Source organism: Nerophis ophidion, linkage group LG05 (assembly GCF_033978795.1).
Source record: "Nerophis ophidion isolate RoL-2023_Sa linkage group LG05, RoL_Noph_v1.0, whole genome shotgun sequence".
Taxonomy (NCBI): domain Eukaryota; kingdom Metazoa; phylum Chordata; class Actinopteri; order Syngnathiformes; family Syngnathidae; genus Nerophis; species Nerophis ophidion.
Window position 1 is genome coordinate 13,183,376 of NC_084615.1, and position 15,648 is coordinate 13,199,023.

The following is a 15,648-nucleotide window of genomic DNA, read 5'->3' on the forward strand; positions in this document are numbered from 1 at the left end:
GAAAGCCATTACAATTTGTTACCCTGACAAGACTATTTTATTTTCATTCGCCGCGAGACTACATCAATGCCTTCTGAAACACGCTTAGCTGGAGGAGCTACAGTTGAGTGCATTGAAAACACAAAATGTAGATTGTTACTCGGTTTTAGTAAGACGGGGTAAAAGTTCAGCAGAAAGGAAAGACAGATGCAGGAAGTCTTTAATCTTTATTCTTGTCAGATGTCAAACCACCTCTTCTCAAACCAATCACACCTTTCCGCCTTCACAATAACGCTACACGTAGTACAAAGAAAAAAGAAAAAATTTCTTCATTTACGATCATGCGTTGATTCTGAAAGATGTTGTGAAAAGTAATCTGTAAAGTAAATGCTCGTACATCAGATGAGGAATATAAGGCGGCAAATTTAAATAAGTTGTATACTATTTTATAACTTGCTCTGTTTGATAGTCCTCAATTATAGAATGTTTCGTAGGCTGTATATTACACTTTATTGTTAATAGAGAAGGTGAAGGCGGCATGCAGCAAAACAAATACAATGCATACTGTACAGAATATCATCATTTATTCATCACCAAACAATCTTTGACAATCAAACCATGATCATAACAATTCACATTTTGTTATTAATGCGTGAAAATTGTATATAAACACTGTGTAGTTCCTCCTCTGAATGCAAGTGCTCATACAGCAGGAATACAAATTCTGTATTCCTACAAAATCTGGCAAGACTTCATTTTTTTGACGTTAAAAGCGTGTTGTCCATTTTATGTTGAGCTGTTTACAAAAGCGTGTTTTAATTAGGTCTGGGCGATATATGGATATACTGGCTATATCGCGGGTTTGTCTCTGTGCGATACAGAAAATGACTATATGGTGATATTGGAGTATACGTTCTCACGCAGTTGCTTTTAGCTGCGGGCATTACACTACAGGCTCTTCTCACTCTTTCTTGTCTCCTTCTCACAGACAGCAAGCGCACCTTCTTACATATGTCACATACTGTCACCTCATACGTCACATACGTATACGCCCTCGCGGAGCAGAGAGGTAGCAGCATGTGTATCGTTAGCTGTGGTGCGAGCGGTAATACGAGAGAAAGAAGGTGCCAATCTGGTAACGAATGAAGGAAGAATTAATTCCCAAGAAAAACAGCAGGGGTCCATCGTCTGGCGGTGGGTTGGCTTCAAGCGGGAAGATGTCGAACAGACAACCGTAATTAGTCAAGTGTGGGATAAAAGCGTTACTGCAAAAAGTAGCATTACTGCTAATATGTAGCATCATTTGAAAAGTCACCTGCTAGACCAGGGGTCTCAAACTCAATTTACCTGGGGGCCACTGGATGCAGAAAATGGGTGAGGCTGGGCCGCGAGAAAATATTTTTTTTTTAAATCCAACATACACTTTTTAATGAATTCACCTTCTTTGATTGGTTTTCCCGCCCTAGCAACATACTTGTCAACTCTCGCGATCTTCCCGGTAAACACCCGAATATCAGTGCCCCTCCCGACAATCTCCTGGGGCAAACAATCTAACCAGTTTCCACCCGGACAACAATATTAAAGGCGTGCAGTGATGGCACTGCCTTTAGCGTCTCGTCCGCTTTTCCACCAAACAGTGTGCCGGCCCAATCACATATTGTATGAAGCTTTTGCAGACCCACGGAAGTGACTGCAAGACATGCTTGATCAACAGCCATACAGGTCACACTGACGGTGGCTGTATAAACAACTTTATCACTGTTACAAATATGCGCCACACTGTAAACCCAAACCAAACAAGATTGACTCTTCCGGGCTACAATAGGGTGTATATTGTAGCCCGAAAGATTTAGCCCTGCATGGGATTCTGGGTATTTGTTCTGTTGGGTTTATGGTGTGGATGTTCTCCCAAAATATGTTCATCATTCTTGTTTGGTGTGGGTTCACAGTGTGGCACATATTTGTAACCGTGTTAAAGTTGTTTATACGGCCACCCTCAGTGTGACCTGTATGGCTGTTGAACAAGTATGTCTTGCAGTCGCTTACTGCGTCAACAGAAGCTAAATACAACATGTGGCTAGGCTGGCACGCTGTTTATACAGGTTGTAGAAGACGCCAAAGGCAGTGCCTCCACGGCGCCCCCTTATTCTTGTTGTTAGGTTGAAATTCGGGGGAATGATTAACCCTTGGAGGGGCACTGAAAATTGGTAGTCACCGAGAAAAATCGAGGGTATACAAGTATGACGCTGTATAGCGACATTCACATAAAACTTGCGGGCCGCACCAACATAAAATTTTCATATTAAGGTGCAAGCCGCAAAATAACGTCTCCTGGGTCGCAATTGGCCTGCAGGCCGCGTGTTTGAGACCCCTGCTTTTGTGTAAAATTAAGAATCATTATTTTGGAGCTATATTCACAGACTTAAGTAGTTGCCTTGTTAGATTCCTGTTGCAGGCGAGCGATGATGATGATGATGATGATGATGATGACAGTGGGCTCCGTGACCGACGTCAGGACTGGCCTTTACGGAACTTTACAGTTTTTGGAAGACGTGGCAGAACTTCCAGCAGAGCATCGTATTGTTAAAGATTGGAAGCCGATAGATTGCTGCCCAGAAAGTGTGGGCGCCTTTCTAATGATGCGCCCCCCAAATGCAAGTCTCTGCATGCAGGAAGCCTTCATGCTTTGTTGCAGCTCAATGATTTTTGCACACATCATGGAACGTGAGTTGGCGAGACAAGCCGGTGAAGTGTCCCGCCATGCTCAGGGGGTGGGGCCTCGGTGTCGATAGCAGCTGGTTGTAAACCGAGGAGAGAGAGAGGCGTGTTCTGGTGTTAAAATGTGTGCCTGTTGGAGGGTCTGTTATTCACTCTCTGGGTGGGGTGTCACTGATGTCACTGTACGGTTCGTTTCCAGCAAGGTTTGGACTCCGCCAAGGCTGCCCTTTGTCACCGATTCTCTTCATAACTTTTATGGACAGAATTTCTAGGCCCAGTCAGGGCGTTGAGCGGATCTGGTTTAGTGGCTGCAGTATTAGGTCTCTGCTTTTTGCAGATGATGTGGTCCTGATGGCTTCATCTGGCCAGGATCTTCAGCTTTCACTGGATCGGTTCGCAGCCGAGTGTGAAGCGACCGAGATGAGAATCAGCACCTCCAAGTCCGAGTCCATGGTTTTCGCCCAGGAAAGGGTGGATTTCCATTTCCGGGTTGGGGAGGAGATCTCACCCCAAGTGGAGGAGTTCAAGTACCTCGGAGTCTTGTTCACGAGTGAGGGAAGAGTGGATGGTGAAATGGTGCGGCGTCTTCAGTAATGCAGACAATGTATCGATCCGTTGTGGTGAAAAAGGAGCTGAGCCGGAAGGCAAAGCTCTCAATTTACCGGTCAATCTACGTTCCCATCCTCACCTATGGTCATGAGCTTTGGGTTATGACCAAAAGGACAAGATCACGGGTACAAGCGGCCCAAATGAGTTTCCTCCGCCGGGTGGCGGGTCTCTCCCTTAGAGACAGGGTGAGAAGCTCTGTCATCCGGGGGGAACTCAAAGTAAAAGCCGCTGCTCCTCCACATGGAGAGGAGCCAGATGAGGTGGTTCGCGCATCTGGTCAGGATGCCACCTGAACGCCTCCCTAGGGCGGTGTTTAAGGCACGTCCGACCGGTAGGAGGCCACGGGGAAGACCCAGGACACGTTGGGAAGACTGCCTGGGAACGCCTCGGGAGCCCCCGGGAGGAGCTGGACAAAGTGGCTGGGGAGAGGGAAGTCTGGGCTTCTCTGCTTAGGCTGCTGTTCCCGCGACCTGACCTCAGATAAGCGGAAGAAAATGGATGGATGGATGGATGGACCTGTAGGGTTCCAAAGATCGATTGGTTGGCGACACCTGGGGTCATGGGTTTTTCGTCGTTATATTTGGAATCAATCAAAATATAGTTGACCCTCTGGCGAGATATCTTGTTAGCTTTGGTATTTTTAATATGAAGAGCAACAGCAGCTCATTGTGCAAACTCCTTCTCCTCAGCCCGCAAATGCGGCGCCCTCGGGGCCGAAGAGACCGCCTGACGCGCCACCACCACACACACAGCCATCACCACCACCCCCACCACCATTACAGCAGCAACAACAACCACCACCACCACCTGCACGCCCACCACGGCGGCCTGCCATCAGTAGGCCACCAGGATGAGAACTACCGCCACCAAGCCCCACTTCAGGGCTACCAACCCTACGGCCAGCAGAGCCCCAGAGGGCCGGGTATAGAGGAGCGCCAAGGTTACCATCCCCCGAACCTCTCCCCCAGGCCTCATCATCCCTCGTCAAACCTGTCGCCACGTCTCCTGCATCCCGCGGCACATCCGCAGCAACCCCACCCGTCGCAGCAGCAGAACGGCGGGCTGCTAGAACTCCAAGAGCAGGTGTCGTAAGTTGTGTGGTGCCCTGTTTTAGCTACTTAAAATGGCCGACAAAGCGCACTCTCCTCTTTTAGGGTTCAGCTCCGGTTTCATACCCCGTGTCTCTCTCGGGGGCTCCACCTGGCCTGCCGCCTCGTTCAGCCTCGCAACAAATCCCAGCATGCTCTGTAGTCTTCAGTGGACAGCATTACCCCGTCTGCAGCGTCCCTCCTGTGAGTTTTGGTGTAAGAACTGTATTCCAGCTAAATGTACACAATATTATGTCTAATTGAATTGTTCTTTGCTGTCCCTTAGGTCTTGCAAACGTGCTCTGTGCAGCACCTTCCTATTCCCTACCCCTTCCCCTCTCTGCTGTCCAGTGACCCCACCTTCCTCCTCCCTCCTCCCCACCTCCCTCATCCTCCCACACACCTTTCCCACCATGCACCTCACCTGCCGCAACCTGGCCAGTTTGGACCCTACACGACGCAGCAGGCCCGATCAGTGAGTAAATTGGATTGTTGACACCTTTTTCACTCCAGGAAGCCACGTGACCACACACAACTTAGAGAAGCAAAACTATTCAAGTTTCTTTTAGTCTTAATTTATTTGGTCTTTATCTGGTAAAAAAACTTAGATGTATTTGAATCCCGGAAGAATGTGGACGGGACTCTCGCTGCTGTCTTGGATCCGCTTTGAACTGAACTCTCGCGGCTGTGTTGGAGCCACTATGGATTGAACTTTCACAGTATCATGTTAGACCCGCTCGACATCCATTGCTTTCGGTCCCCTAGAGGGGGGTGTTTGCCCACATCTGAGGTCCTCCCCAAGGTTTCTCATAGTCAGCATTGTCACTGGCGTCCCACTGGATGTGAATTCTCCCTGCCCACTGGGTGTGAGTTTTCCTTGCCCTTTTGTGGGTTCTTCCGAGGATGTTGTAGTCGTAATGATTTGTGCAGTCCTTTGAGACATTTGTGATTTGGGGCTATATAAATAAACATTGATTGATTGATTGAATGCTTTGGATTTGGCCATTTGTGCTTTCACCCATGTATTAAAAATGCGTGGGTGAAAGAAAAAAGAAAAAGAAGGTCTTAAATGTAAATGTCATTGCACAAGTACCGCTTGATGCAGTCTAAATAAACGTTAATAAAAGTTTGCTTACAGCGGGAGCTCCTCAAGTTCGGCCAATAAACCCAGTAAATAGTCATTCAAAATCCACCAACAATACTTTTTTTACATTTTGTGACTTGAATATTAATCATAGTGATCATGTTATTATATCCAATCCAATCCACTTTATTTATATAGCACATTTAAACAACAATAACGTTTCCAAAGTGCTGCACAGCCATGTTAAAAACAATATTCTGCTCCACCAATGACTATATAAAACAAAAAAAAAAAAAAAATAAAACCAATAAAAACAAATATGATTAGAAACTATTCTAAAGGGTAAAATCAATTAAAACAGTAAAATAAAAAGCAAAGTGTATAAAAAACACAGAGGACAACAGAGGACAGAGGACCACACAACTCACGTAGTGTTAAAAGCCAAAGAATAAAAGTTGGTCTTAAGACGAGACTTAAAACACTCCACTGTGGAAGCAGTTTGAACATGGAGCGGCAGAGTGGTCCAGAGCTTAGTACCGACCACAGAGAAGGCCCTGTCTTTCCTGGTCTTGAGTCTGGTTTTGGGCACCACGAGCTGGAGCTGGCTCTCGGACCTCAGAGCGCGCGCAGGAATGTACATTTGGATGAGGTCCGAGATATAATGAGGTGCCAGTCCATGTAAAAATTTAAAAACAAACAGCAATGTTTTAAAATCAATTCTAAAATGAACAGGGAGCCAGTGCAAACTCTGAAGAATTGGGGTTATATGCTGGCGTTTCCTGGCCCCTGTTAAAAGTCCTGCTGCCGTGTTCTGGACTAACTGCAACCGGGAGAGAGCTTTTTGGCTAATGCCAGCATAAAGTGCATTGCAGTACTCCAGGCCACTTGAAATAAAAGCATGCACGACTTGTTCAAAAAGGTTAAAAGATAAAAACGGTTTAACCTTTACTAACGCAGACGCTCAATTTATAGCGGCGCCGTGATCTCTTCTGTGTTTACATCGAGTGGTCTGCTGCTTCCTTGCTCCCTGGAACTTTATTGTAGATCATAAATCATGTGTCTCACCTGGACAGAAGAAGTCTAAGTAGGTATTCCAACAAGTTGGTAGACTTTGACAGCCATTTAGGACCCGAAAAAGGCCAGAACGACACACAAAGGTGCTTGGTTCCCCTTGTGGTCATCATCTGTGACCATGCATTTGTTCCTCAAACTCATGCAAAAATAGTGATCTAACACAAGTTATTGTATGTAAAGCTCCTGTCATTTGTCATCTGGGATTTGCAAATTTATAAACAGGGTTTGTACGGTCATGGAAAAGTAATGGAATTTTAAAATGCAATTTCCATGCACTGGAAAACTTGCGGACTACTGTATTAACTTGAATTGCCGCCGGGTATATAGTATGCGCCTGCCTAGAATTTCTTCCGGGTCAAACTCGTTTCGCAAAATAATTAGCGCATGCTTAGCATTACCACCGGCTCAGGATTAACGCTGGGTCAAAATCGTTACGCAAAATGTTATTTTTATTAGAATTTCGGCTGGGTCAAATTCATTTCGCCAAATAATTAGCATATGCCTAGAAATTCCGCCGGGTCAAACTCGTCACGTCACGAGTGACACTTCACCTGTCATCATTTTCAAAATGGAGGAGGCTGATTTCAATCATTTGAAATCGCATAAAAGGAAGAAGATTAAAAGCTATTCAGTAGGATTTAAGGTCCAAGCTATTGAATATGTTAGAAAGAACAGTAAGCAGCTATGTTTTATTAGGGATATATATGCATGCATGTGTGGTGCATCATGTTGCATGCATGCATGTGTGGTGCATCATGTTGCATGCATGCATGTGTGGTGCATCATGTTGCATGCATGCATGCATGTATGTGTGGTGCATCATGTTGCATGCATGCATGTATGTGTGATGCATCATGTTGCATGCATGTATGTGTGATGCATCATGTTGCATGCATGCATGTGTGATGCATCATGTTGCATGCATGCATGTGTGATGCATCATGTTGTATGCATGCATGTGTGGTGCATCATGTTGTATGCGTGCATGTGTGGTGCATCATGTTGTATGCGTGCATGTGAGATGCATCATGTTGCATGCGTGCATGTGATATGCGTCATGTTGCATGCGTGCATGTGTGATGCGTCATGTTGCATGCATGCATGTGTGTTGCGTCATGTTGCGTGCATGCACGTGTGCTGCGTCATGTTGCGTGCATGCACGTGTGCTGCGTCATGTTGCGTGCATGCACGTGTGCTACGTCATGTTGCATGCATCATGGTGTGTGCATGCACGTGTGTTGCATCATGTTGCGTGCATGCACGCGTGCTGCATCATGTTGCATGCATGCATGCATGCATGTGTGGTGCAACACGTTGTATGCATGCATGTGCGGTGCATCATGTTGCAAGCATGCATGTGTGAGTCATGTTGCATGCATGCATGTGTGAGTCATGTTGCATGCACGCATGTGTGGTGCATCATGTTGCATGCATGCATGTGTGAGGCATCATGTTGCATGCATGCATGTGTGAGGCATCATGTTGCATGCATGCATGTGTGCTGCATCATGTTGCATGCATGCATTATGTTGCATGCACGAATGTGTGCTGCATCATGTTGCATGCATGCATGTTCCGAATAAACACAAACTCAAGTCAAAAGTGCTTATTAGCATAGAAGCAGTATTCTTCACAATTCTATTAATGGATGTTCAATGTACTCGTTGCCTCCTGCAGCCATTGCAGAGGATAGAGAACGACGTGGAGCTTCTGGGAGAACACCTGTCTTTGGGGGCGGGGCTCCACTACCCCCCTGCCACCCACCCAGCGCTCACCCCACACTCCACTCAGCTCCACTTCCTCTCCCATGAGCCCCTGCCTCAGGAGTTCTTTGGAGTGGTGAGTTCCACATCAAGTCGTTTACCTCTGCTCAAAGCCAGGAAATGTCAACAAACTCTCGTGCGTCGTCTAGTCCTACCCGAACTTCATCTCTCGCCGTCTGGCCGGGCGACGGTACCGCTCGCAGCAGCCACTACCCCCTTCGCCTTACCACCCCAGCCTCCTGCCTTACTTCCTGTGAGTGGATCACCACAAAGATCAGCCTGATTTAAACTATGAACACTCATATCTAGACTTAGAACCTTGTGCATTTCTCCTTGTAGATCCATGCTGCCAGTCCAGCCCACTGGTCCTGCAATCAGTCTGGAGTTGGATGTGGACGATGGAGAGGTTGAAAATTATGAGGTCAGTGCTTGTTCAACCTTAAATATTGAAAGTACAAAACTTGGGTAAAAAGACGGGTGGGAACATTTAAGTAGTGCAATGTTCTGTCTACTAAAATACAGCCTGAAAGAAACGTGTTAAAACTGTTTGCAAGTTTTGGGCAAATACATGAGATGCATTCAAGTAAACCTTTTAAAAATGTTCCTGGATGACATTTTGACAAGAATCAATCAATCAATCAATCAATGTTGACTTATATAGCCCTAAATCAAGAGTGTCTCAAAGGGCTGCACAAGCCACAACGTAATAGTGTGAGAGTCCAGTCCATAGTGGATCTAACATAATAGTGTGAGAGTCTAGTCCATGTTAGATCCACTATGGACTGGACTCTCACTATTATGTTAGATCCACTATGGACTGGACTCTCACTATCATGATAGATCCACTATGGACTGGACTATCACACTATTATGTTAGATCCACTATTGGCTGGACTTTCAGAATGTTATGTTAGATCCACTATGAGCTGGACTCACACTATTATGTTAGATCTACTATGGACTGGACTCTCGCACTATTATGTTAGATCCACTATGGACTGGACTCCCACACTATTATGTTAGATCCACTATGGACTGGACTCTCACACTATTATGTTAGATCCACTATGGACTGGACTCTCACACTATTATGTTAGATCCACTATGGACTGGACTCTCACACTATTATGTTAGATCCACTATGGACTGGACTCTCACACTATTATGTTAGATCCACTATGGACTGGACTCTCACACTAGTATGTTAGATCAACTAGTAAGGTTGTAAACACTGTATAGAGTAGGCTAGCCCATGTGGTTCCTGTGGATGGGAACATAATTACTGTAGTGACTCAATAACATGGCGACTGAAACATACAAAGTAATGTGTAAATAATGTCTATAACTAGGTGAACCATCTGTGGCTGTGAAGTGAACACTAGTAAGGTTGTAAATACTCGTATAGAAAAGGCTAACCCATGTGGTTCCTGTGGATGTGAATATAATTACTGTAGTGACTAAATAACATAGTGACTGAAACACACACAGTGATTCATTTGGATGAACGTATTTATGTCCACTCTGTTGATCATTTTTCAATTTTTTTTAAAGACTAAAACATCTTTAAATTGTTTTTTTTTTTGCTTGTTTTTGCACGCTCAATTGCTGAAAAACCAGGAGCTTCGGGGGTTGGGGGTTTCCCCCCTGGCCCTTTCCCCCTATACACCTGGCTTATTTGCAGTCTTCATTAAGTTCAAATCCCATGCTTAGTAGTAAGGAGCCACTTCACATTCTTTCAACGGCATTGCAATGATGGGAACAGTTATGAATGGTTACTGAAGTAAAGATACAAGCAAACTGTATATCTCACAACCGATTTTAGGCTGTCCTCCATCTCTAGTCCCCAAGTGAACAGAATTGTACCTGGATGCTAACGAGCTTCTGCCGCAGGCTCTCCTTAATCTCGCCGAGCGTCTCGGTGAGGCCAAACTCCGAGGTCTGACCAAGGGAGACATTGAGCAGCTTCCTTCTTATCGCTTCAACCCAAACAACCACCAGTCGGAACAAACACTGTAAGTGACGGCGGCACACGTAACATGTCCCTAAGTAGACGCTCTTTTGGAAGTGCGTTGCTAAATCCGCTTGTCTTCCAGCTGCGTGGTGTGTATGAGTGACTTTGAGTCTCGACAACTGCTGCGAGTTCTCCCCTGCAGCCACGAGTTCCACGGCAAGTGTGTGGACAAGTGGCTGAGGGTAAGTGCTGCCACACCACATACACCATCCCGGTCCTAACTGCCAGGCATTAATGTAGCGTTTAGTCCTGCGTGTTGCGTTACAATTTGAAATGTATCGTATTTTTCGGACTATAAGGTGCACTTAAAATCCTTTCATACCCTCAAAAATCGACTGTGCAGCCTAATGTGTGGAATAATTCTAGTTGTGCTTACCGACCTCGAAGCAATTTTATTTGGTACATGGTGTAATAAGTGTGACCAGTAATAATAATAATAATAATAATAAGGAATTACATTTGTAACGCCCTTTACATTTGTTAAAATCTCAAAGTGCTACAAAGTATAAACAGTGTAAAATACCTTCTTGCGACTACTCTGCTGCAGAAGAAGTGACAACAAGCAGCAAGAGTGAGCAGCGATCGTTTATTTTTTCCTCTCGCTTGCACTTTTAACATGGAGGATTACATATCGAAAATAAAACAGTTTTCTAAACTGGACTTTCAATCTAAGCAGGAGGTAATAAAGGAAGATCTCCATTGAGACAGAGAGACTTTTAACCTTCCTCTTGTGTTAGCCTTCTGTTACCATCTCTTATGTTAATGTCTTAAATCAGATGTAAAATACACTAAAAGCAATTATCTATCATTCATTTTGTTTCTCAACTCTTGGTTACCTTATTAGGCTTCCTTATTCATGGAAAATATTGGTTGATATTTTTGCTGTGGGCCATTGGGCCTTTTTTTTCCAAGTATACCCATCGATTTCAATTAAATAAATGATAAAATGAACCGCAAGAGAATCGTATGAATAAATTAAAGGTTGTTGTGTTACCTGACTATAACTGAGGGGTATTAGAACACATCTCTTAAATACATTTGTTTTATTTATTGTAATAATTTTATACTGAATTGACCTCAAATGTCTGGACATTGTTTGTTTTTGTATTGGATAACAAGGTAAAATAAGAATCCCCTAAATCTCACATGATTGGAAGAGGAGCTGGCTGTCAGTGTGTTCAGTTTTGGCTCTAATTATTGCTTGATAATCCTATTTTCATAACTGGTTCGAAGCCGACCCTAACAACACCAAGGTCATAATTTCAACCGGAGCATTTTATAATTTAGCGGGGGGAAAAAAAAGTAAAATTTTTGTTGAAATAGAGGTTCCTGACAAAGTCAAAAAGCCTTGATGCAAACAAATACATTTAAGTAGTTCTTTTATGCAATTATAAACTAAAACGGGTTGGTGCCGACCCTAACATAAGACGAAGGTTAAAACTGAAGAAAGATAAGGAAGACTTCTATAAACAAGTTATCGATGCTTTTGATCAGAAGGAGCTGCGCATGGACTTCATTTATAAGTAAAGGTAAGACCACAATAAAGTTTTTTTAATTAAATGTGCTTTTCATGATGTTATCCTTACATCACACTCAAATTTTTAAGCGCAGGCCTAAATTTACCGCATGCCTTTGGTAAACGCCGGAGTGAGAAGAGGTTTTAAATTAATTAGTGCCGCGGCGGCAAATCAAGGAAATACGGTATTCAACAGTTTGAGCAAAGAACCACCATTACATGTTATGTAGAACAAAACTCATGACTCCTTTAATGCGCCTTATAATCCGGTGCATTTTTTGTATGAATAAAGACCTGACTAGACCCGCTCCTCGGCAGTGTACCTTTATAATCCGGTGCGCCCTATGGTCCAGAAAGTACAGTAGGCGCTCTCCTGGCCGCTTGTGCATTCGGCACGCTGTCAACCTGGCTAGTAGAGATGCGCGGATAGGCAATTATATCATCCGCATCACCAAAGTCGTCATCCACCCGAACCAACATTTTATCAGGACCGTACCCACCCGCCAACCGCCCGCTGAAATATATCAGAGGTCGACCGCCTTTATCACTCACAGAGCTATTTAAACCTGTTTCACAGATTAATGAAGACAATTGGAGCCGTTAACGTTCTCGCGACTATCCAATAGCGTTCATCCTGATTACAAGAATATGGGCGTGCTGTGAAGCCATTGCCTTAGACACCTTCAACAACATGTACGAACCGATTGTTGGTCGGGCAACATGTTAAGTGCAACTTCCTCAATCTCACGTACAAGATTGAAAGGCATACTGGGTGACACAGAGTACACTGATGGTTGTGATATAAACAACTTTAACACTTACTAATATGCGCCACGCTGTGAAGCCACACAATACAAGATTGACAAACACATTTCGGGAGAACACCCTTACAGTAACACAACATAAATGCAACACAACAAATACCCATAATCCTTTGTATTCGTGACACTTCCTGAATATATTTTACAACCCCGCCCACCTTACCGACGCACGGGGGTGTATAAAATAGTCAGGTAGTGTCATGGATACAAAGGATTCTGGGTATTTGTCGTGTTGCGTTTATGCTGTGTTACTCGGCGGATGTTCTCCCGAAATGTGTTTGTCGTTCTTAAGTGGTGTGGCTTCACAACCATTAGTGTACTCCGTGTCACCCAGTATGCCTTGCAGTCGTGTGCGTGCTGCCGTGGAAGCCACACACAACATGATGCTGGACTGACAAGCAGATCGTGCATGTTGTGGTAGGCGACAAACCCAATGGCTTCATAGCACGCCCTAATACTTATTCTGTTGAATGACTGTAGACAGTCACCCATGTTAATAATAGCGTCTCCTAATGTCTTCTTCACTTTATGACGTGGGTCTTAAATGGCTCTTTGAATGGCAAAGGATACCGACCCCAGGACCATGTATAACAAATATTTCCGAATGGATCAACCGCCACCCGCCCGAATCGAATTAAAATCAATTTTTTTCGTCATGTCAACGCATCTCTACTGGCTAGTGAACTGAAGCCCCGCCTCTTCTTTCCACAGGCCAATCGGACGTGTCCCATCTGCCGAGCCGACGCCTCGGAGGTTCAGAGAGACTCTGAATGATCACACTCCAATATAGAATGTCTTAGACCTGTTCAGCACTGCCTGTCTCCTCTCTTTGGACATGAGCGGTGTTGCAGACACACATCACTTCCTCAGCATACTCCTCCTTATCTCGTGTGTGTGTGTGTGTGTGTGTGTGTGTGTGTGTGTGTGTGTGTGTGTGTGTGTGTGTGTGTGTGTGTGTGTGTGTGTGTGTGTGTGTGCGTGTGCGCGTGTGTCACATACAACTTCTCATGAGCGAGTGATTCTATTCTTCTTTCATGCACTATTTGTCTTTATGTACATACAGTATTCCGTGTGTGTTATGAAATGAAATGCTCTTCCTCTACTTTGACATGAAGGGTCCACCCCCCCACTATTCTACCAAGTCAGTGTGTTTCTGTCTATAAAGCTGATGGGTGGGCAACTTTTTTTCCTTTTTTTATACCGCGAGTGAGTGATAGTCCTGCCTGGCATTTACCTCATTCCTGTCTTAACTTGTTACTAGCACTTCACAGCACTCATTCAGAACTAAGCACATATATATATTTGGGTCCCTTTTATTTTCTTAGTTTGTGACTTTGCAGTGGCACATGATATATAAATATATCTATATATATATACTGTATAAATGTATGAATCTGTATACCAAATAAAAGACTTGATATGAACTTTTACTTTTTGTATTTTCCTTAGCGAAGTCGTAATTTTGAGGTCTAAAAAATTAACAGAATTTACCGTCCATCCATCTTCTTCTGCTTATCCGAGGTCGGGTCACGGGGGCAGCAGCCTAAGCAGAGAAGCCCAGACTTCCCTCTCCTCAGCTAGTTGGTCCAGCTCCTCCCGGGGGAACCCAAGGCGTTCCCAGACCAGCCAGGAGACATAGTCTTCCCAGTGTGTCCTGGGTCTTCCCCGTGGCCTCCTACCGGTCGGACATGCACAGAATTTACCAGACAAAGTAAAACAAAATGATGGTCCATTCATCCATTTTCTCTATTTTTTTACTGTCCGTAATATGAGTAATAACCAGAGGTGGGTAGAGTAGCCAGAAATTGTACTCAAGTAAGAGTACTGTTACTTTAGAGATGCATTACTCAAGTAAAAGTAAGGAGTACTCATCCAAATATTTACTTGAGTAAAAGTAAAAAGTATGTTGTGAAAAAACTACTCAAGTACTGAGTAACTGATGAGTAACAAGTACTGCACAAAAACATAAAAATAGCAATGAACAAATTCAGAGCCAGAAATATCTCTTAAGCAACTAAACCAATCATTTATATTAAATATTATATATTTGGTTTTACACTGTTGAAATTAAAAATTGAAAATGAATTTGAGCTTTGCAACTTCATGATGTTTGCTAAGTTTTATATTCATAAATGTAAGTTTCTCAATACCCGACCTGTTTTCTGTGCCTTTTAAAAAAGATTTAGAACTCTACATTAAAACACTCTGCCTCTAACAAGCAAAAAGCTGTGAAAACAATGATGCTGTGTTCCAAATTTAAGTTATTTACTGAGATTGAGTGAGCCTATGGCTTTGCACTTTATTTTGCCTTCTATTTTGGTTACTTTGAATTTACAACCCCCTGGCGCTGTTTTGTACGGTTTTTATACTGCTTTGTACTTACTTTGATTATTATTTTCAACTGTTTGTAAATGTTGACATTTATGAATAAAGGTTTATTTAAAAAAAAGTGTAGTTAATCATGTGACCGCCTGGCTCTGTTTGATTGGTGAAACGGAGTCAAGCGTCACCAGTGACTGCATTTGATTGGTGAAACGGAGTCAAACGTCACCAGTAACTGCATTTGATTGGTGAAACGGAGTCAAGCGTCGCCAGTAACTGCATTTGATTGGTGAAACGGAGTCAAGCGTCACCAGTGACTGCATTTGATTGGTGAAACGGAGTCAAACGTCACCAGTGACTGCATTTGATTGGTGAAACGCAGGCATGTGATAGATCCTACTTTGAAGGTCTGTCTGACAAACCAAAACAAACAAAGCGTGCATTAGAGTGGTTGGTAGAGTGGCCGTGCCAGCAACTTGAGGGTTGCAGGTTCGATTCCCGCTTGTGCCATCCTAGTTACTGCCGTTGTGTCCTTGGGCAAGACACTTTACCCACCTGCTCCCAGTGCCACCCACACTGGTTTAAATGTAACTTGGATATTGGGTGTCACTATGTAAAGCGCTTTGAGTCACTTGAGAAAAGCGCTATATAAATATAATTCAC

General features: G+C 43.9%; 1 protein-coding gene across 1 annotated transcript in view; it reads left to right on the top strand.

Annotated features, from left to right (window-relative positions):
• Positions 1-14,093, top strand: part of LOC133552680 (E3 ubiquitin-protein ligase RNF38-like) — a 31,067-nt gene extending 16,974 nt beyond the window's left edge. The window contains exons 4-12 of the mRNA XM_061900056.1: positions 3,996-4,389; positions 4,461-4,598; positions 4,681-4,869; positions 8,230-8,391; positions 8,465-8,568; positions 8,655-8,736; positions 10,206-10,327; positions 10,409-10,508; positions 13,375-14,093. Coding sequence (XP_061756040.1) covers positions 3,996-4,389; positions 4,461-4,598; positions 4,681-4,869; positions 8,230-8,391; positions 8,465-8,568; positions 8,655-8,736; positions 10,206-10,327; positions 10,409-10,508; positions 13,375-13,437 — 1,354 coding nt within the window. The 3' untranslated portion in view covers positions 13,438-14,093. The remainder of the gene's footprint in view (positions 1-3,995; positions 4,390-4,460; positions 4,599-4,680; positions 4,870-8,229; positions 8,392-8,464; positions 8,569-8,654; positions 8,737-10,205; positions 10,328-10,408; positions 10,509-13,374) is intronic.
• The last annotated feature ends 1,555 nt before the right edge of the window (positions 14,094-15,648 follow it).